The following is a 23,081-nucleotide window of genomic DNA, read 5'->3' on the forward strand; positions in this document are numbered from 1 at the left end:
CCATGAACATTTTTTCATATATTGTTGATCATTCATATTTCTTCTGTGAAGTGCCTATCATGTCCTTTGCCCATTTATTCATTGGGTAATTTGTTTTTGGTTTTGGTGTTAAGTTTTTGGAATTCTTTGTATATCCTGGAGATTAATGCTCTATCTGAGATACAGGTGGCACAGCTTTGCTCCCATGCCAAGGCTCTCTCTTCGAATTCTTGATTATAGTAATGCAGCCACATCAATGTTTTTGGCAGCTCAATGCACAATAACTAAGCTATAGAACCAACAGATGAATGAATAAAGAAATGTGGTATATGTATACAATAGAATATTATTTAGCCATAAAGAAGAATTAAATCATGGTATTTGATGGTAAATGGATGAAGCTGGAGACTATCATGCTAAGTGAAATAAGCCTATCTCAAAACACAAAAAGGTGAATATTCTGATACATGGATGCAGACACACAAGGTGGGGGGATACAGAATAATAGTTCAGTGGATTAGACAAAGGGGAATCAAGGGAAGCAAGAGAGGATGAGAATAGGAAAGACAGTAGAATGAATGGGACATAACTTTCCTATATTCATATATGAATAAATGATCAGTGAAATTCCAAATCATATACAACCACAAGAATGGAATCCTAATTAGAATAAGTTATACTCCATACATGTGTAATATGTCAAAAATATACTCTATTGTCATGTATATCTAAAAATAACAAATAAAAAAACATGAGAGGTCAAATGTTTTCTCTCATATGCAGAAGCTAGAGTAAAATAAAGGAAAGGGGTAGAGGAGGATAGGATAACATAAAGGTAAAGGGAAGCTCAGTAACGTAGAAGGACAGTGAGAGGCAGAGTGCAAGAAGGGCAAGGGGAGGCAATGAGAATGAATTCTTAGAAAATTATGTTATATATATATATGTAAATATGCAACAGAGAACCTCACCTTTATACAGAGGTAGAAGGAACCAATAAAATATAAACAAACAGGCAAGTCAAAGACTAGGAGAGGAAGGAGAATGGGAGAGGGAAGGGAGGACGGGGTGGGGAAAAGAGAGGACCATGAACTGAAATTGAATTCCATACATGAGTTTGTCAGGATAAACTCAACTAATATGTATAACTATTACACTCTAATTTCAAAAAGAAAAAACACAAATACTTATCACATCAGTAATTAAAACAACAATTTTTAAGACTATCGATTCATTAATGTAAGATCATAATAATAAATGCATTATGTCAATGAATTCATATATTTTCATTAAAAAACTATTATTCAAAATAAAAAATCACTATAAAAATGGTGTTGAAGTATGAATGCTGATTGGCTATTTAACCATAAAAAAATGACATCTTTGAAGATCTCCTTTATTATCTTATGGGATATAACTAGATTCTCATGTTTGCGTCTGTGTTCATTTTGTTGAGAAACACTATTTTGATTGAATTATATGAAGAAAGTCCTAAGACCTTTCAAACCTTCTAAAAGCATCTTAGGAGGACCCAGGGTTCCTCAGTCCCAACTTTGAGAACCAGGACTACAATGCAAGGGCAAGAATAGCTTTTACTAGATGACAGTATATACTTTAGGTTTTTAAGATCTCTGTTGCAACTCTGCAAGCATAACACAAAAGTAGCCAAAAACAATACATATCAGCTAATGAGCATGGCTTGGTTCCATGACACTTTATTTACATGATCGGGTTACAGAATGGATTAGTCCATGGGCCAGCCTTTCCACACCTGTGATAGAAGATATCTAAACAAATTAGACATTGGGTGCCCTTAAGAGGCAGTAATACATGCCTACGCACTATAGTACAAAGTAGAATAAAATAAATGCCACTGTGAGAAGTCTAAGAAAACATGCTTTTAAGGTTCAAGGTCAGTAAAAAAATACCTTGAATTGGGAAGGCTTTAGGAGAATGTGTCTTAAAGGAAGTCTTAAAGGACAGTGGGAAGTTTGACCAAGTTTCAGGAGGAAGCAGAATATTCCACGCGGAGAAGTGATTGAGGGCAAAGGCACTAAGAGAGGGAGGTGCCCAGCAGATGCAAGTAATGGTAAATAGCTACTGAAACAGGGCATAAAGAGGAGCACAGGAAAGAAAAAAACTGCTTCCTCAGCTTCAGATCACTGTGTAATGGGCCTTGAATGTTAAGCTCGGGGGCTTGGATGATGTATGAAATGCCACTGAACACTCCCTCATTAGAAGGTACTTATCAGCCAGGTTTAAGATTAACAGAAGTGTAGTCTGCGCTTGCATACGCCCACCCATAGACAGTGACCCCAGGTAACAGGCTTTTGGATCAGACTCAGCAAGAGGAAATGCAAACCTGAACAAACCCAATGACAGTAAGAACTATAAACGAAGCAGAGCAGGCAACAACACAGAGGTAACACTGGACACCTTGGGTGGGCCACTGCAGGTGGAGGAGAAGAGTGCATAATCAAAGGGCATGTTCAGGCCCAAGACTGAGAGAAGGCAAAAGGATGGTAAGGACCAGGAAAGTCAGGAAGAGGGACAGACTGGGTGATGGGAAGACTTTGGTGATGAAACTCTTTAATTATAAACATACTACACATATCACCACCCATCCTTCTGTCAAGCATGAGTTTGAATGCTCACAAATCCCAAAATCCTCTTATTGACCACACAACTATTTTATAATTTCAGCAGACTGTCAAATTTGTTTCCAAATCTGTGCCTCCAAGTGCAAAGTAACAGAATTTCTAATTTTTTATTCTTTCTCCATTTCATTCTACTCATACCTGCTTAGCTTCAGCACAGATTTTTGTCTATTATAAATACAGTGTTAGATATCAATGAAATAATTCATGAGACTTCTTTCAGAACTCAGGATAAAGAGTATCTAAAGTAACAAAAAAAAATGAAGAAGAAGTGGTTAGGACTATCGATATTTTAAGAACATTGTCACTTGTTCTTGCATACCACAAGTTTTCTGAATGTCTTATGTTAACTGAAAATAGAAGTCAGATTGGCAAAAGACATCTATTATTCCCTATAATCTTTTGAAAATTATGACTATGAACAGCTCAAGGAAGGGAACTTTTAAAGTTATACTTGGATTTGCTTTGGCTTTTAAAGGCCAAGAACATATGTGAATGGTACAGTAAGTGACCCAAATAATATTCCCATTCAAAAACAAGCCTATATGAACCTGGCGAAGAAAGAAACAGAGGAATGAAAACTGAAATGCTTGGAATCAAAAATGAAAATGTTCTAAATTCACTGGGCAATAAATAGCTGTGATGTGTTGGTTATTCCCCACCCCAAAGGAAAAAGTGAGATGGAGCTCAGAAAAACTAAGCTAAGAATGTGACAACAAAGCAGAAATGTAGAGGAGTCCTAGCCCAAAAGAAGAATCGGATGAACAAGAAGTTATACTCTATTTATGTACGATGTGTCAAAATGCACTCTACTGTCATGGATAACTAATTAGAACAAAGAAAAAATAAATTAGAAAAAGAAGTCATCTAATATTCTGCTAGTGAAATGTGTCTTCAAGGATGGCTGCTACATGCATGGTGGGGACAGAGACCTCACCTGGCATGCCTCTGTGAGCCCATCACCCTTTTCCACAAATGCTTTTCCACCATCCTCCTGAGGGCAAGGTAATCACCTAAGCCAGCCTAGCCTTCTCCCTCTCCCTTGCCCCGAGTTGAGTAAGTTGCCAAGTCCTGCAATTCCATGCCCATAGCAGAGCTTGCATGTGCCCTCCTTTCAACTTCCATAGTCACCATCCTAGTCCAGATCCTTATTCCCCTCATCTCTGGTCAACTGCAATTACCTCCTAAATCTATCCCATTCAAAGAACCCCTGTCAGATTAATCTCCCTAATATAAAGGGGAGGGGAAAAAAAAACTTAGGCCTTCTACAAAACAACTCAATTATTTTGCTATGTTAGCTCCCCAATGTCCTGCTGTCATTCCCTCTCTGCCAATTTAATGTGTCAATCTACTGTACCTCATACAAACTATCTTTCATACTTTCTGGTTGCTTTTGTACTTTTTCTCTCGGTCTAGCATGGTCTTTCAATGTCTCATCCTTGTTTTCACTACAATCTCCATTTATGAAAATATGACCCATTCTTTAAGGTTCATGGAAAAGTCTGTCTACCCTAGGAAGAATTCTTCTCCTAATTCTTTTTGTAACCCACCATCCATTCTGCTAATAAGCATTTCAGAGTGCATAATACACACTACTGTTTTATATTCTGCAGACAAACCCGTCTGCCCTCTACTCTCCTGGGTGGCACTTACCATGCTTCTCTCAAAGTGCTGTTGTCATGTTTCCCTCATCTCCTTTTCTCCAATTGGATGTCAACTAAAAGAATAAGAGCTCAGGGAATAGCTATTGAATTAAACTTGCTAAACTGAACTCTCTGGATTCTCCATTTTCCTAAAAAAAGTTTTTAGTTTATTTTCAAGAAAAACTTCTGGGACAGAGAAAACTAAATTTTTTAGTCAAAAAATTTTTATCACTTAATTCCAAAAATGATCCAAAAAGAAACTAAAAAAAATTATAAGAAAAAAAGGTCCCACTTATAATTTAGTTCTTTTAAACTCTAGGGTCAAGTTGTGTAGGCTGATTAGAAAATAAAACAAGATTCGGGAGTTAAAGTACTATGGCTTAACTTAAAAAAAAAAAAAGTTTTACCTAATTATTAGACTTAGGATAATAATAACAGTAGATACTGGATAAAGACCTACAAAGAAAAACATTGAATTGGACCAGGTTCCTGCACAAACTAACCAGACACACAATACAAAACATAGCAAAGACAGACACCAGGGATGTGCAGAAGACGACAGGAAAACCCTAAGCCTCATTTTCTTCTTTGAAGTTCAGACCTGAATGTCTGAAGCAGCTGATCTCTACTGTCACTAACTGCAAAGGGACACAAGTGTTTTCTAAGGGCTCAAATGATGCTGGCGGTTAGATGTCAAACTGAATTCACAGATAAGCACTCAGAGTGAAGAGCCATTCTGGATCTACCAAGATAGGGTATGCTCTTACACTCTCATAATGGCAAAGCATTAGGTTGGTATTAACTTGTCCTGAAAAGTGGAGGTGAAAGCTTCCCTTTTGTTCTCAGTGGCCTGTCTGGTTTCAGACCTGCCAGTGGGATCGGCAAGAGGAAATCATTTTTGGTTTTGTTCCAACTTCTAATTCAATACCTTGGCAGCATTTGAAATGGATAAGAGCCCTAAGCTCACATCTGCCTCAGGTGACAACTAAGATAAGAAGCACAATGAGAAATGATGAGAGCTTACTCTCCAAAAGCACCTTTAAAGGCAGCTTTTTAAAGATAGTTGCTGCAATTTACATTAGGCCTGAAAATATCTTGGTAAGAATATTGAAAGATTAACTTAATGGATTCTTATTACAAATCTGGGTTTTAGCTGATATTTTGGCAAAATTTTTTTTAAAAGTTGTTCTGTGTTTAACTATTAACCATAAACTGATAACCAAATTCATCAGCTCAGGATGTACAGAAATATGGATAAACAGTTTTTGCAAGTAAACAATATTCATGCCTGGTTAATAGTTTACGGTGGCCGAGAAGGCCCACAATGAAAATGGGGCTGTGAGTTGCTTTCAATGAAATGATAAGGTGTCAAAAAAGGAACATGGGTATTATATAGCATCCATGTTTCAAGTACCTGCTCCACACCAGAGGAGATGTACAAGCTTGAGATACTGCCCCTCCCTAAAGGAGCTTTGTTATATAGTTAAAATGAAAAAATATATACAGATAATGAGACATAGGAGGACAACATAAAACTATATAGTAAATCTTGAATTGATAGGCACAGACAATAGGAACTATGAAATTTTAAGACTTGAGGACCTATTCTGTGTTTATAAGAACAATTTTATAAAGGAGGAAGAACATCATTCAGGCCCTACTGAATAGTTTTGGAAAGTCTTACTTAAAAAGGCATTCATTCATGAATGGACAGGGAAATCAACTACAGCATGGAGATAAAACAATACCAAAAGTAAAGGACAAAAACAAAGGACAAGCTGGGGCTCACACTAAAAAGAGACAAAATGAGATTGGTGAGCAGGTGACACCAACAGGTTTTAACAATAACTTGCACAACTTATTCTATGGTTTATATTTGGTTTACTGAATACATAAGGTAAGTCATATGGACACCTAGTGAAGGTGATGGAGACTGTACATCAAACATGGTTGTTTAGGAACAAAATATACCACAAAACTAGGCAATGAGAAAGCTGCTCTCATCACTAAAATATGTTTTCTTAGAAGGAATGGCTCATGGTTTAATCTTAGGCTGATTTCCAAAGAGTTGCCAAATTTTCATATCATCAACTCAACCTATTGGTCAATTTCCTTGATGCTTTATACAGAAAAATACTTTAATATCTGTTTTCCTGACAGGGAATAAGTAAAACTTTTAAAAGATTAAAAACAGCTACAATTTCCTGAGCAATTCCTGTAAGTACTTTGCTAACAACAGTAAGGCTGGATGTACTGAGCACCAAGCACTACCCTGGACACTTTATCCATTTCTAATTTAATTCTCACAACAATCTTATGCTGGTAGGATTAACCTAATTTTATAGTTCAGAAACCCAAGTTTACAGGAAATAAGTAAAAAGCTCAAAGTCGGGAAGTCACCAGGAGGAGACCCAGATTCAAACCCAACCCTACTTGACTTCAAATTCCAACATCTAAACTTCTTACTTGAATTTATTTTCTCCACTATAGGCAACACCAAGGAATAAAAGAATATATTAGAAACAGTACATGATTCTTGCAGAGAAAATCACACAGGTATTAGAGCTTCATGACAGGGTCAGTAGATCTTTCTGGTAATCTGTCCCTGTGAATTTCTTACCATTTAAATAAAACGTCACCCATCATATTATTGATGAACTTCACGATGAAGTCCCAGACACACATGAGCTGTGCGATTTTGGAAAGCTTCTTAACCAGTCTAAGCCTCATTTTTTTTCATCTGTAAACTGTGAATAATAATGGCCTCGTCACAGGATTGCTCGAAAAACTAAATACTGTCACACCAAGTATTTAGCTCAAGAGTTTGCAAAAAAGTAATGAAAAGCAATGAACTGATGTCTGCAACTTTTATTATTATTCAAGAAAAACTTTTATTCAAGTCCATGAGGCCTACTTTATAGAAATAATCATTATAAAGTTAATAGTTCAATAATGGGGTCTTCCCCTGATTCTCCCATTACAAAATTCATACTTTTCCCTTAAGATTTAACCCCCAAAAGTACCACCTCAAAAATCCTTATTTACCACACCACTCCAAGGCCAAGATTTCCCACAATCTTATATGTATGTGTAAATGGGTGTACATCTGGGTGTAGGCAGTGTGTATGCATGTGTGTGTTTTCAACAGTGATTTCACTGATTATTTTATACACCTGCTACCCATTTGTGTCCTTCATCCCTCATCAGAAAGGAACTCCCATGAGGGAAAAGACTCACCTTGTTCACCTCTGAATACACGAGACCCATACCATACCTAATGGGTAGCATATGCATGTATACCTCTATAAGACACAGAGGCTATTATTATAGCTTCTTGAAATGTCAGAATAATACCAAGAGAATCCCTGGAAGACCATAATTCAACAAACTCTATATTAGGATGAACTAAATCTTTTCCCATTCATCTAGATGGAAAGGACATCTTCCTAAGAAGGTGAAATTCTCTTATGCTAACATAGTGAAAGGCTCAAATCAGTAGAATAATAATCAGTTAAGACCCAATGATGTCACCATAGATAGGCTTCTTGCCAACCAACATTTATACCACTCACGATTAATATAAAAATCTTCGGGAAAAGTCCATGTGGTTTCTTGAACAGGTTTGCTTCTCTTTGGTTTTAGGTTTGTTAGTTTTACCTCCTTAGTAAAGCTCTAAATTTTAAAAAGTTAAAGATTCTTTCTTATCTCTAGCTCTTTGTTTACTGTTCTTAGCACCTGATGGCTCTCTGGCATGTAATCAGTATTTCAGGGTCTTAAGTCCTTAACTTAGTAAGTTCTTCCTATCTAGCTCCTGAATACTTTCCAACCACCCTCAGAGAGTTCATCCCAAGTGACCTTGCTCATAATCCTGTGAAGGAACAAGGTCCAGCATGAGGGACCTGAGCTTCTGACAAGTACTGCATAGAGGCCAGGCTGCAGTATCAGCCCTGACCCCATTCTCACACCCTTCCCACTGATTCACAAGATTCTCAACTCAAATTCACTCCAACAGATGACCCAGAGAATTCTTTATTCCTGTACTGTCTGGAAGCAGAAGCAATCGATCAGTAATCATGAGCTTAGGAATTCTTACATCTTACCCTTTCAGGCAAGCCAGAGGATGCCCTCCACTCCATGGCCAAGAGATCATCGTCCTTCCCGCCCTCCCCCACCACCATCCTTGCCCTTTCCCCAACCCTTGACTTACTTAGCCATCCCACGCTGGGAGTGCGCCGCACTCGGGGGTCATCGTCCAAGGTGCGGGTTGCTAGGCAGAGCACTGAGTTCTCAAGCGGGCTGCGGGCTTTAGTGTCAGAAGCAGAAGACAGGAGAAGGAGGACACATGAGCAGCCACAGCAAGGATGAGGATGGAAGCATTGATTAAGAAGAAAAAATGCTAAAGCAAATCACACAAGCGTGTTAAAGGAGAACAATGACACATTACAATGACACACACCCCCTCCCATGACCCGGAACCCTTAAATGAAACATATCCCAACACAGAATGAAAAAGTTAAAAAAAAAATTACATTCAATCATTATAGTTCCCCAATTATCAATGGATGATTCGCCCCACAGGTCTTATACACAAAGCATGGATTATTTCCCAAAGAAAGATTTACATAATAAACACCAATCTCAAGATGTGAGAGCAAGACTGTTAATAATTTGTACCATATGAGCACACACAGAGGGAAGTAACACGTAGTTTTACAAAGCACAGGGGACACGATGTCATATTAGTAAGCAGCTTTTTGATGATCTACCCAACAGACCCATCTATGGATCTTGTTCAGAAAGGTAGAAAGCAACATTTCAGCCTTCCACTTCTGAAATATTTTCCTTGATGAATTCAGAAGTGGCTCCCAATTTTCTGTTATTCAGTTCTCCAGCAATATGACACCAGGATTAATAATATCTTAATAGAGACCCGCTTAGAAATGCATATTAAGTCTTCATTTTCTAGTGCCTTTTAATACTTATTTTACTACCATTTTTATACTTGGTGCACCTATGCAAAATCTTAAGACCACAAAATAAGTAAGGATAAAATAATGATGAAGCTAAATATACAGTATGGTTCCTCCTGGTACATTTCATCAACTGGATAACACCTTCGACTTCCTCCTGAGGACAGTTTCCTTTAGGCTTTGGGCTTCATGTCATTTGTCTTGATATTTTCATCATGCACCATGCTCTCAGGCTAGTAAGAAATGGACAACATAATGATCCTTTTAAGGAACGGCAGTGATGGTGTAAATACCTAACCATCAGACTATGTACAATTTGACTTGAGAAGTATTTTTTTTCTTAATGATATAGCCATTAACATGATCAAGGCAAAAAGCAAAACATATCCAACCAAGAGCAAATATTAGATCATTCTATTCATACAAGTGTGCAAAAGACAGGTCAGACAGTTTTTTTTTTTTTAATAGGCTATTGGTGACTTGGGAGGTCAGGTTTTAACTTGAACCATTTAAAAAATTAATGTAAGTTTATAGCCAAATTTGGGCATTCAGCACATTATAAAATCCAGAAACATTTTTGTCAATTTATCTGTCTGTGTTTAAAAGCTGTAAATAAAGCCAGGACTTGTGAGCGGGCCATCTGTGCCAGCACCTGTTTGAGGCAAATCTGATGTCTTCTCTTTGCAATCTGAATTTTTAATTGTTTCCCATAATTGAACTTCTTTGCAAGTTTTTATTGCACTAAGAAAAATGAAAAAGGGAAATGAACCAGTTGAGAGTACTCCAAAATTGCTTTTGTCAAGAGGGAGGCATTTAGAAATGTATATTATCAAACTGACCAAGTCTCACCTCCTGTTTCTTTTAATGACTTAGTGCCCTGTTTTAAGAGCCAATATTCCTACAGGCTTGGCTAAATGACGTGAGAAGAATGTATACAACTGGCACTCAATTGCCTGGGCCCAAACAAGGGCCTGACTGTAATGCCAAATCCGTGAGAACTGAAAGAGACTGGTAATACAATGTAAACTCACATTCCTTTAGCTTCTCACGAGTATGTAGCTACCAAGACTTTATCACTGATGTCATGACTCAACACTAAAGTGAGTACGAGAAGTCAGCTGCTGCTCAAATACTAAGATGCTGGTAACTAGCTTTCTCCAACAGCTTCTCTCTCTCTGCTCCTCTCAGCATGTCAGTGTAGTATCTATTGGGAACAAGATCTGGAAACTCCCTTTTGCATACACAGCCTCCACTAATGCTGAGCCTCCTCATTAAGGGGACGGTGGAATGGAGCCTGGCACATACCAGCAAAGAACCTGGCTGCAAAGACAGGCATGAAAATGCAATGCCCATAGAGACTTGGCACCTGTGATTTAGCAAAGCATGATTGGAGCCATCTGGCTGCTCACCCTCATGAAAACTGGGAGGCTCACAGCATCCATTACTTTTACTGGCAAATTCTAACATTTTGATTTGTTGGGCCCTCGGTGTTCTGTGCAGGAAGAGACACAAACTGTAACCCTCTCTTGTTACTTTTTTTTTCTTCATAAATTTACTCCAAACATCAAATTTTAAAAACTTGTTCCTAAAGTTGGAACTGAACTTTTCATAATTAGACCACAGTAATGATATATTGTGTGCTTCTTTAAAAAATGCTTTCATTTTTGTCCTTGATGCTTGAGCTACAAAACAAACAGCTTTGCTAGCATCTTACAAATTTTAAATCATGTTTGCTATGAACAAGGTAAAATCTTGTTTATATCATACTTGATGACGAAAGCTATGCCTCTAAAGATTTTTGAGTGATGGTTTCCAATATCTGGATTGTGTTATGAATCAAAAATTTTGCTTAATGATTCATGTTCCCCTTGGAAATCAACTTGTTCAAAGACATCCATCCTAAATCTACTCAAGTGAACGTGTCTCTTTTTGACTCATGCAAACAGATCAAGGAAACTTCTCCAGAAAAAATGCTTTTTCAACAATAGTATTAAGAGGAGAAGAAGTTTATTTATATTAAAATTGTATGATTGGGGCGGGGGGGGGAATGCAATGTTGTATGTTTAAATAGTTACCAAGCACTTACTATGCACTCCCACTGCTATTTCACCAATAAATTTTACCTAATATTATAATAGTATTTCACCAATAAACCCTTGAGATACATTGCATAGAAATCTTCATTTAGAAAGCCAATAAGATAATCAACAGTCTGCCATGTTTGATGTGTATTCCTGCAAATAAAGAATAGCCACCAGGGGGCTGAGGTTGTAGCTCAGTGTTAGAGCACTTGTCTAGTACTTGTACGGCACTAGTTTCCATCCTCAGCAAGACATAAAAATAAATAAAACAAAGGTATTGTGTCCATCGACACACACACACAAAAAGAATAGCTACCAAAGCTCTTCAACATCTCATGATTGCACAAAATGAGAGAACTGGACTCATTAATGTGTGGGAAATAAATTATGGTTGAGGAAGCTTATTCCCCTTGGAGTGTAATTATCATATTGCTATTAGGCACACTGGATCCTCCATTGATTATGCTTGTACAAGTTATTTTACATTTCTGAGTTTCAGGTTTTTCATCTTCAAATGGAGATTATTTACATACATTAGAAATATGGTAGACAACAATGCCTGGCATATGTCCAGTGTGTACAAGGTGCTTAAATAAAAATGGGAGGTTATCATTAACAGAATGATGTTTCCTGTGCTCAACAGTCTGAACCATGTTGGAAAACACTACAGACAGCAATTTTGGCCTAAGTCAAATTCAACTTTAAGATCTGAAATCAGAATGCCAAAAAGATATCTGTACTTCCATGTTTACTGTAGCACTATTCACAATATCCAAGTTATAGAATTAACCGAAGTGTTTATCAACTGAGGAGTGGATAAAGAAATTGTGATATACATCAACAAAACAGAGTACTGTCAGTCCTATTTTTTAAAAAAAGAGGAAATTTTTGGTTTTTTGGAGAAACTGTTAAGCCAAACACAGAAAGAAAAATATCACTTGTCTCACTTATTACATGTGGACTCTGAAATAATAGCTCATAGAAGCAGAAGGTAGAACAGTGCTTACCAGAAGCTGGGGAGTTGAAAAAATGGGGAGATGTTGGTCAAAGGGTACAATGTTTTAAGTAAACAGGAGGAATACATGATAAGTATTTGAGGTGATGAATAATACCTTAATCAGCTTGATTCAATTATTCTACCTTGGATGCATATATCACAGCATCACTTTGTATTCCATAAAAATACAAGTATCGTTGTCAATATCCACTAAAAACTAAATGCAACCTTAACCTCAAAATGTAATTTTTAAGAAATCAGGTTCACACACCAGTAAAGATCTTCTTTTTGTCCCTTGTACTGAAACAGGGTTCCAGCAGTGCAGGCATGCTTAATTACTCTTGGAAGACTAACATCCTCTCCCCTTTCTTCTTTTAGGAAGACATAATCAGGAGTCCACCCGGCTCACATTCTCATCACTCCTCACTTTTCCCTCTCCTCCCTCTCCTCTTCTCTCTCTCTTGTTCATAGAGATCAGGACATGGTCCCAGATCTGAACCTCCTCTACCATCTACTCTCAACACAAGATGAGGCTGGGCAGTTGAAGACTTTGCAAGGGTGGCTCAATGAAGGCTTTCAAGTTTTGCAAGATTTACTCTGGGTTGGCAGCAGCAAATCATTCAGTGTCCCTTAAATACACGATTTTTTCCTGGAAAGGGAAAATAAAGAAGAGTGCTTGTATTTTGGTAGGATAAGACAAAGAGAATCATTCCAGTTCCTTTCCTCTACCCGCATTCTGGCTGTATAAAACAGACTGACAATTAGTAAAATTAAAAAACATGTTCATCTCATGGTGACATCCTGCTGTACATACATCAGTTATTGATGGCTAAGAACTGTCATTGCTCACACATACTTCTTAGTCTTTCTACCCTAAATTAAAAATGCTATAAAGTTCTAAGTGTCAACACATTAAACATTTTTTAGTAAATGTAAAGTTGATAACAAAAATAACACTATTAAAAAACTGCAGGAATGTTTTCATATTGGAGTGATATGGGACAAAAACTGAGAAACACAGAAAACAAAACAATGGTGTTGAATTGAAACTCTGTCCTCAAATTTAAATCTGAAGGTCATGAAATTTTTCCCTTAAAATATTTCTGAATAAGTTGGTTCTGATAAAGGAATCTCATGTACTTCTTAATGAATACTTTTCACAAAGATATCTCATTTAATTCTGGTTATATACAATGAATAAGATATTACTACCTACCCTATTTTACAGTTACAAAAACTAAGGCTTGGGAGATTATGTATACTCCTCAAAATCATGCTGCTACCAAATATTAGCAAGATTTGAATAAAACCTTTTGAAAAAGATAGCATCATGACTTCTAGAAAAAGATAGTGAAGTTGGCCTTTGGTGTTAAAACCAGCACTCACTAGTGTTGTGTCTCTTAAGCCAGACTCTCTGTTGCCTTCAAGAACAGAACAGACTAGCAAACACTAAGAAGGAATGCCCTTGAGAAAAATGAGTTATTGTTTAAAAGATTTGAACAGTTTTGATCAAGAAGATCAGTCACTGCCTGGAGGAAAGAAAGTAAAGTAAGAAGAGTGCCTGATGAGTAAATGAGAATTTGTTTATAATAATAAACATAATAGCTACTACTGTTAAGGAATAATCTCTTTTGGACATGTTCCTAGACACTTTCCATGGATTGGTTAATTTATTCTAAAGTTGGGAAGAGGTTGATCATTCCTGGGGTCTGGCCAGAATATTTACATGTGCTATGCAAATGCATGGGAAATTAGAATCCAGAACAAAACAGATATCTGCTGCTGGTTTTCAGAAGGAGCTGACTAATACACAGAAAGGCACCTGGGAAGACAACTCTCATCTTAAGATGCTATGGGCCTCAAGATGCAAAATGTCACCTGTCTCATCTCAGAAGCATGATGGCCTGCTTCAGAGGAGCAGAACCTTTGAAGGAAGTTAGGGAAATGCCTGTCTACCCATTGATTCAGGTACATGTCTGAATTTAAGAGTCCAGGGCAGGGGTGGTGGAATAAGCAAAGTAGAACAACCCAGCCAGAGACAACGGGGCTAACTGGAATCTAAAGCCCAGACCAAAAGCTAAGAATTGCTAAAGGGACTGAGAAAGCTGCCAAACCTGGCAGTGATCCCAGCCAGACCCAACACGTGCCAATGTCAAGGCAGTTGATCCAGTATTCAAACCAAATAGTTCGAATAGATCTAACCTCAATCAGATCCAAAGCAACAAGAGCCTTACTAATCCTACTTCCATTTCCATGAAGCCTAGAATTACTACTAACAACAACAACAAAAAAAGCACTGGTTTCTTTCTATTGTTTTTTTTTTTTTTAAAGAAAGAGTGAGAGAGAGAGAGAGAGAGAGAGAGAGAGAGAGAGAAAATTTTTTTAATGTTTATTTTTTAGTTTTCGGAGGACACAACATCTTTGTTTGTATGTGGTGCTGAGGATCGAACCCGGGCCGCACGCATGCCAGGTGAGCGCGCTACCACTTGAGCCACATCCCCAGCCCTCTTTCTACTGTTTGTTCTGCATTGTTAACCACTGTTTCTGTAGGCAACAGCAATAGAGAACCTTTTTTAAAATACCTGAAGTTTTCTATGCCTATGTCAAAGCAAACACACGAGAAAGAATTAGGAAGCAGCCCCTGCCTGGTAGATAACCTTGAAAGAAGAGACCAGGTTCAGGAGTAAGTGGAGGCAAAAACTGGTAAGACCAAGGAGATCACATTTCTCACACTGACAGAAAAAAAGGGGGAGGTGGTAATTTGAAGATAAAACTCAGAGGGATCCAATCAGGAGCAGGCCATGGGCCCCTATATATACAAAAGAGACCCTATCCAGGAAAAGCCAGAGAGAAGCACCATGAGCCCTAGGAGCCACCACCCTGCTTGGAGCTGGCACCTTCTCCAACCCCTGATCTATTTGATGGGGCCCATGAATTCCCAGTGTGGTTTAGGGTCCACAACAGCCATTGAGCCAGGAGTAAAACCAATGAAGGAGACAGAACATTCTGCAAGACAGCTTCCTTTCTCCTTTGCTAACAAATGGGTGTTGGTATCACTTACTAAAAGGCATAAGAAATAAATCAGGACTATATCCATGAGTTTCCTCCCAGTAGTAAGCTACAAAGCAGGTATCATTCCAGAATCCATTCTGACTCATGAAATCTTTCCTAATCATGCTTAAATATATTGTGTATTACTAAGTATTATTAATATTCTAAACATTTACATAATGTCATTTCATTTGTCATTTCATCGTGTGTTTTATAGACATGGAAACTAAGTACTAAACTACCTTTTTTATTAGAAAGAAGAAACAACTTTTCACTAATAAAAAATGAAGTTATTAAATTGGATTGAGAAAAAGGAAATTCACAATCTAGGTCTGATGGGATGACTAATACACCACTTCTCAAAAGACTTCTGTACTCCCAGACCATGGAGCGCTGGGAAGTGATGCACAGTAGCAGACCATTTTATAGTATTTCTACTGTACAGACACAATAATAGATGGAAATTACCTCAAGAGTACAGATTACAATAAAATATAGTGAAATAAGTCGGAAGTGATAAATTTGAGTGTTTATTACATGAGTTTTTAATATAGTTATTTAATTACATGTTTACATAATTTAATTTTTAATAGAAGCTGTATTTAACCGGTGTGCAAAATTTTTGATAACAATGGGCTCTTCTGAGTAGATAAGAGCTGGCTCTAGCACACCTCTGGGAAATGAAAAAATTCCCAACTCTGAAGTGTCTCCATAAATTTCAGCTATTTACCACACTGTTGCTCGCATAAAGCTGACTATATCACTGGGTCTATTTTCCAACCTGTACTGGAAGACCAAGGTGACTTCAGTTTATCTAGACTTTACATGAGGATATTAGAATATAGCTCCAACTACAATAGGCATAAGATTCAGGCTTAAATAGCAGCAACAGTTATATAATTCTTTATTTTAAAAGTTTATTCTAAGAACATTTTGTAGTTGTTAAAGATATTAAGTGATTAAACTCCAAGATATAAAGGCAACTGTGTAAACTTGCACGTTTAGAACAAGCACCTTTAGAAAGCCAAAAATTCGCCATCTGATAATTTATAATAATGTACCTTGGAGGCACATGAAATTCATTGCTATAGAATCTCTCAAAGCCAAATCTTGCCTGTGATATTTTAAAAGGAGTTGGATAACACAAAGGCCAATAATAATAGGTTTTAAAAGACCTAATGGTATCCCATGCTTCAGGGTGTAAGGTGATCCCGTTGAAGAGCCAGAAAGGAACTGCCTACCCTCCCTATTGCTTTCTGCCCAGCACATATAACATTTCACAAGTGAAAAGGTGAATGACAAAGGCAATTTCAACTTTCCTCTGAAGTACAGAGATCTACTGATAAAATGAGGAGCCCTATCAACTCACTAGCTGTGTTCCACATCCAAATACTGTGGAAGGTCAGTACTAATATCAGGACCGATTTCAAGCTACCACGAGATACTGGCCTCCAAAACTCATCTGTTTGTAATTTTGACTCTGCCTGCAGTTCCAAGAACTGCAGTGGTAGAAAGCATCCTCACAGTACTCATCCTGCCTCTTCTCTTCACAAATACAATGACATTTGAAAACACAACGCACTTTTTTACCTCTTTACATTCTTACTTCTTTACATTCTTACCTCTTTATATCACCAACCCCACGATTAAAAAAAAAAACAAAAACTCCCAATTGTTTAAATTTCATTTTATGTGAGAAAGAGTATTATTATATATGATATACAAGAGGGACTTCAATTTGAATTGCCTTAATTTCAAAAATATGGGTTGTTTAAAATGAAATACATTTTAACATCAGCTGTTAAAATTATTCACCCTGTAACCTTTTCAGTCATTAAACAACCTTTTTCTTCAAAAACCAGTTTTTAAAAAAACAGTAAATAAAGCGGAGACACGCAAAAACCAAAACATTTCCTGTCAGCAGCAATATTCCAGGTAACAGTAGAACCATTAAATTGTAGTAGGAATGTTCCAGGTTAGATTACCTTTTGTGATTTTTCTTTTTAAAATAGGGATTGAACCCTGGGGCACTTAACCCCTGAGCCACATCCACAGCCCTATTTTGTATTTTATTTTGAGGCAAGGTCTCGCTGTGTTGCTTAAGGCTTTGCTAAGTTGCTGAGGCTGGCTTTGAACTCGTGATCCTCCTGTCTCAGCCTCCCAAACCACTGTGAAATTTCTTTACAAAGAGCATTTCTATTCTATTTATTTGTTTGTAACCAGTTTCCCTTAAGAAATATAACTGAAAAGTTCATTTGTAGCAAGCTCTCTTCCAACTTTTTACTTTAACACTAAATCAGAAAACCCCATTTCTGGAAGCAGAGTGGCTGAGCTGGAATTCGGTCTACACAATTCTCTCAATCCACCTTTTCCATGACAACATGTTCATGTTCTGAAAGTGCAACTGAACACAATTAAATAGAACCTCCCATATCTACTCATTTCTCTTGACACTAAACAAGACAGGCAGAATGGAAGTACAGACCTAGTTCTACCACCCCAGTGCTTAGCAACTCTGCCCACCACACCTTCATTTCCCATGCTTTATGGAAATTAAATTCTCCTTTCTCAGGCTGCACCCAATCATGAAATTTATTTAAAACAAAGAGAATAATCCAGAAGATAGCACTTTTATCAGGAAACTCTCATAAATGCAATAAAGTATGAATAGGACATAGTGCCTTCCCTACTATTATATAATTGGGTTAATAACCCATCCTGAATACTTATTTTCCCATGATTATAACCTATGAAAAGAGAAATTTTTTTTTTAAGTAGTAAAAAAATTATTGAGTCTTACTTTATGAAGTGATCATTTATAGGCCGGATGCTGTCACACACAAGAAAACACCTCATTCCATGAGATTTCAAGGCATTTATCATATCTTACTATATTCTCCTAATTCTGGTAAACCATCATGTTGAAAAATACTACCTGAAGTACTCAAGATATATAAGCTTCCTGATGCATCTGAAATATGTGGTTGGATCATCATAGTTATTACCAAACCTTATCAGTCCATCAGAAGAGATATATATGGAGCAAGCCAGGCACCATGGCTTTTTCAGCCTACAGTAGCAGTGAAATCCTTCCAGCAAGTCTATAAACTGCCCCCCTGGATAAAAAGTATCATGAGATGACTGTGGCATATGAACTTGAAAAAGGAAGAAATGTGGAGGAAAAGATGACGAGAAGTGGAAGAAAGTTGAGACAGGTAAGAGAAAGCAGCAGCCAGTGGCCCTGCATTACCATTATCAGGGCTGGTAAACATCCTACTTGCACTGGAGACTGTCTTCCCAATGTCAGCCAGAGACCGGAGGTTGGATTTCTTGGTTTGATGACGGTGCTTCCGGAGCAAAGTATAGGTCACCTTATCCTTAAGGTCAGGTTTCAAGAGGCCTGTCTCAATCTGATGGTCAACAATCATCTCTAATACAAAAAGAAAGTGAAACAAAAATAAAACTTAATCATGAAACATGAATTTTTTACTCCAGCTTCATAGTTGTCACCCTCAAATTTAATAACAATATACTAACTTCCTACTTTATGTAAAGGATAAAGATACAAGGTACAGGGATACTGGTTTTAATGAGAGTTATAAATATTCTAGTAATAATTGTATGTTTGGGAAGGCAAATTATCTTGTTCATTATCCTTCATCCAAGTTGAGCAATTTCACATAAATTACATTCTACTTCTATGAGTTAATAATTTACATTTTCATCTAAAATAAACTGGAAAATTTTCATGCACTATTATGTGTTAGAAATATTAATGGTATGAAAAACTTAAGAATGTGTAAATTTAAAAGTAAGATTAAACTTTAATTTTTTAATTTTTTAAAAAAATTTAAATCTATCTTTCCAAATTCTCCTAAGAGGTTATGTTTTCTTTACAAGAAAACGAGAGAGAGAGAGCTGGGTCTGGGGCTCAGTACATGTGAGGTACTAGGTTCAATCATTGGCATTGCATAAAAATAAAATAAAGGCACACTGTCCATCTACAACTACAAAAAATATATTTTTAAACAAGAGAAAAGGAAACAATAGTTTCTTAATATCAAGTCATCTAAACACCAATTAATTAAATAAAAGAGCAACTTTGAAATTATCCTTTAATCTCTTCTAAGGCAGGCTTTTTTTCCCATTTTTTCATTGGAACATTATAGTTGTACATTATGGTGAGATTTATTGTTACATATTTGTACATGCACGCAATGTAACAGTATAATTTGGCCAATATCATTTGTCAGTATTTCCCCCTTCCTTCCTTTCCCCTGCCATCCCTTTCCTCTACTCTAACAGAAAATAAGAAATCCTCTTTCTCACATGTAAAACATGTTAATAGTATAACATAAATGTATCCAGGTGCATCTTACTTTAACATCTACATGACAGGATATTTTATTTCTACCCTGAATGAGATTGAAGACCAAAAAAAATCACAAAATCTGTGCAATATTGGCAGGAAGCTATCTCACTACAAGCAAATAGTGTTCTGCACTGAGCCAGAACAATATATCCCATACCAATATTTTTGGAAACATAGATGCATCTAACACATATCCATATTCCCCTCTTGAGCAAGCATCTCAATATACAAAAGTAAAAAGAGAACAAGTAATTCTTCTGCAAAAGTCTGACAAGAAAACTAATGGGTCCTAGTTGGATAATAGCATCTCCCACGATTCCCACCCCTGTAAAGAGAAGTCGCAGATTTTCAAGGGGCTTTTCTTGGGCATAATTGTACTTCTCATACATCCATCTTTATAGCAAGTACTCATAGATTTGGTCTCACAGTCTATAGCAAGAAACTGACATTTACAATGCACAATCAATTATTTGGAAGTCAAGCAGAGGCTAAATCCAGGATTTTCCATCATGTGCCTTACACAGATGCCATAAATGTCATGTAAGACTGGACCACTTGGTAGGATGCCTGGGCAAGACAGGAAGAGTTTCTCTTGTGGATGTTTTGGTTTGACAGTGGCCTTTAGCTCCGAGTATTTTTAACTACACAAACCCCACTCAGTAAAAATCTCAGAACTGATCCTGTAATTACAATTATCCCTCTGTTGAACGGTAAAATAATTAGGTGCCTACAGAACACAACCCTTCTTCTTTCCCTTTAAGCTTTGTTCCATGTGGAAAGTCCATTTTACAGAAGAACCACAAATTTAAAAAAAAATTAAAAGAAAAAAAAAACAGCCCAGCATATCAGCTGCAAGTGTTATCAAACTCCTACTCTAATTCCAGGGTTGTGGATTAAAGTGTTTCTTATCTACCATTCCTGGCAGAGCCTCCCTCTATTCTTTCTTTCCCTTAAAATCACAAACCAATCCATATGCATACACAGCCTGCCCTGTTACTAATGTCTGGAAATCACCAGTTAGAACAGGTTAAAACATCTGTGTGGCTTATGCCCTTCATTAAGTTTCCATTAAAATGGTCCACATTATAGGAATCTCTTTAAACATAAACTACGAAACTTTTCAAAGGGAAAGTGGGGGCAGTAACATTTTACAGCTACACTGAAATTAAGCCTTCAGTGTTCAAAATCCCACAGACGCTACCAATTGGGAGAAAAAGTGCCAACTCCAGATGATAGCAGAGCTGAAAGCTGAGCAAGAGTTCAAGCTCTTAGACAAAGACACATTAAGGGAAAAACACTTCAGACCAATATCCCTGATAAACATAGACGCAAAAATACTCAATGAAATTCTGGCAAATTGCATACAAAGATGTATTTTAAAAAATAGTGTACCACAATCAAGTGGGATTCATCCCAGGGATGCAGGGTTGGTTCAACATACGGAAATCAATAAACGTAATTCATCATATTAATAGACTTAAAAACAAGAATCATATGATCATCTCAACAGATGCAGAAAAAGCATTTGACAAAATACAGCACCTCTTCATGTTCAAAACACTAGAAAAACTAGGTATAGTAGAAACATACCTCAACACTGTAAAAGCTATATATGCTAAACCCAAGGCCAGCATCATTCTAAATGGAGCAAACTTGAAAGCATTCCCACTAAAAACTAGAACAAGACAAGGATGTCCTCTTTCACCATTTCTATTCAACATCATCCTTGAAACTCTAGCCAGAGCAATTAGACAAAAGAAAGAAATTTAAGGGATACAAATAGGTAAAGAAGAATTCAAACAATCACTATTGCTGATGACATGATCCTATAGATCCCAAAAAATTCCACCAGAAAACTTCTAGAACTAATAAAATAATTCAACAAAGTAGCAGGATATAAAATAACACTCATAAATCAAATGCATTCCTATACATCAGTGATGAATCTGCTGAAGAGAAATTAGGAAAACTACTGCATTCACAATAACCTCAAAAAATAAAAAATAAAAAAATACCTGGGAATCAATCTAACAAAAGAGGCGAAAGACCTCTACAATGAAAACTACAGAACACTAAAAAAAGAAACTGAAGAAAACCTCAGAAGATGGAAAGATATCCCATGCTCTTGGATAGGCAGAATTAATATTGTCAAAACGGCCAGAGTACCAAAAGCCAATATGATTCTGCAACATGTTCACTCAGAAAAATGAGAAATTACATGCCATCTATGTATATCAAAGTGCATAAATGCATTCTACTGTCATGTATAACTAATTAAAACAAATTTTAAAAAACTAAAGAGTTCAATGCAATTCTTATTAAAATCCCAATGACATTCTTCATAAAAATAGAAAGGGCAGTCATGAAATTTATTTGGAAAAATAAAAGACCCAGAATAGCTAAAGTAATCCTTAGCAAAAAAAGTGAAGCAGAAGACACCCCAATAACAGACCTTAAACTACAGAACTATAGTAACAAAAACGGAATGGTATTGGCACCAATGGTACAGAATACAGGACACAGAGACAAACCCATATAAATACAGTTATCTCATACTAGACAAGGGTGGCAAAAACTTTCACTGGAGAAAAGATAGCCTATTCAACAACTGGTGCCAGCAAAACGGGAAATCCATATGTGGCAAAATGAAATTAAACCTCTACCTCTCACCCTGCACAAAAATCAACTCAAAATGGATCAAAAACTTAGGCACTAGAACAAGACTCCTAAAGCACAAGAAGTAAAATCAAGAATCAATAAATGGGATGGATTCAAATTAAAAAGCTTCTTCTCATCAAAGGAAACAATAACCTGAGGAGAAAGCCTACAGATTGAGAGGAAATCTTTTCTACATCACCTCCAATAAAGCGTTACTCTCTAGAATATATAAAGAACTCAAAAAACTTAACACCATAAAAACAAATAACCCAATCAATAAATGGGCTAAGGAACTGAACAGACATTTAACATAAGAAATACAATTGATCAACAAATATATGAAAAAGTGTTCAAAATCTCTAGCAATTAGAGAAATGAAAATCAAAACTACTCTTAAGATTTCATCTCACTTTTGTCAGAATGGCAATCATCAAGAATACAGTCAAAAATATGAAGAAAGTAAAATTGATTATAAGCTTATCAAATAAATAAAAATACTTTTTTGGGTGAAAAAAAAAAGAATACAGTCAATAATAAATGTTGATGAGGATGTGGTAAAAAAGGTATACTCATACATTGCTGGTGGGACTGCAAATTGGTGCAGCCACTATGGAAAGCAGTATAGAGATTCCTCAGAAAATTGGAAATGGAACCACTATTTAACCAGCTATCCCAC

At 36.7% G+C, this 23,081-nt stretch overlaps 1 protein-coding gene across 2 annotated transcripts in view; it reads right to left on the minus strand.

The window, feature by feature from the left end:
- The window catches only part of Slc4a4 (solute carrier family 4 member 4), a 319,583-nt gene that overhangs the window by 152,250 nt on the left and 144,252 nt on the right, over window positions 1–23,081 (minus strand). For both annotated transcript variants that reach the window (XM_026402584.2, XM_026402583.2), the window contains exon 6: window positions 18,626–18,805. In XM_026402584.2, coding sequence (XP_026258369.2) covers window positions 18,626–18,805 — 180 coding nt within the window. The remainder of the gene's footprint in view (window positions 1–18,625; window positions 18,806–23,081) is intronic.

Source organism: Urocitellus parryii, chromosome 10, assembly GCF_045843805.1.
Source record: "Urocitellus parryii isolate mUroPar1 chromosome 10, mUroPar1.hap1, whole genome shotgun sequence".
Lineage (NCBI taxonomy): Eukaryota > Metazoa > Chordata > Mammalia > Rodentia > Sciuridae > Urocitellus > Urocitellus parryii.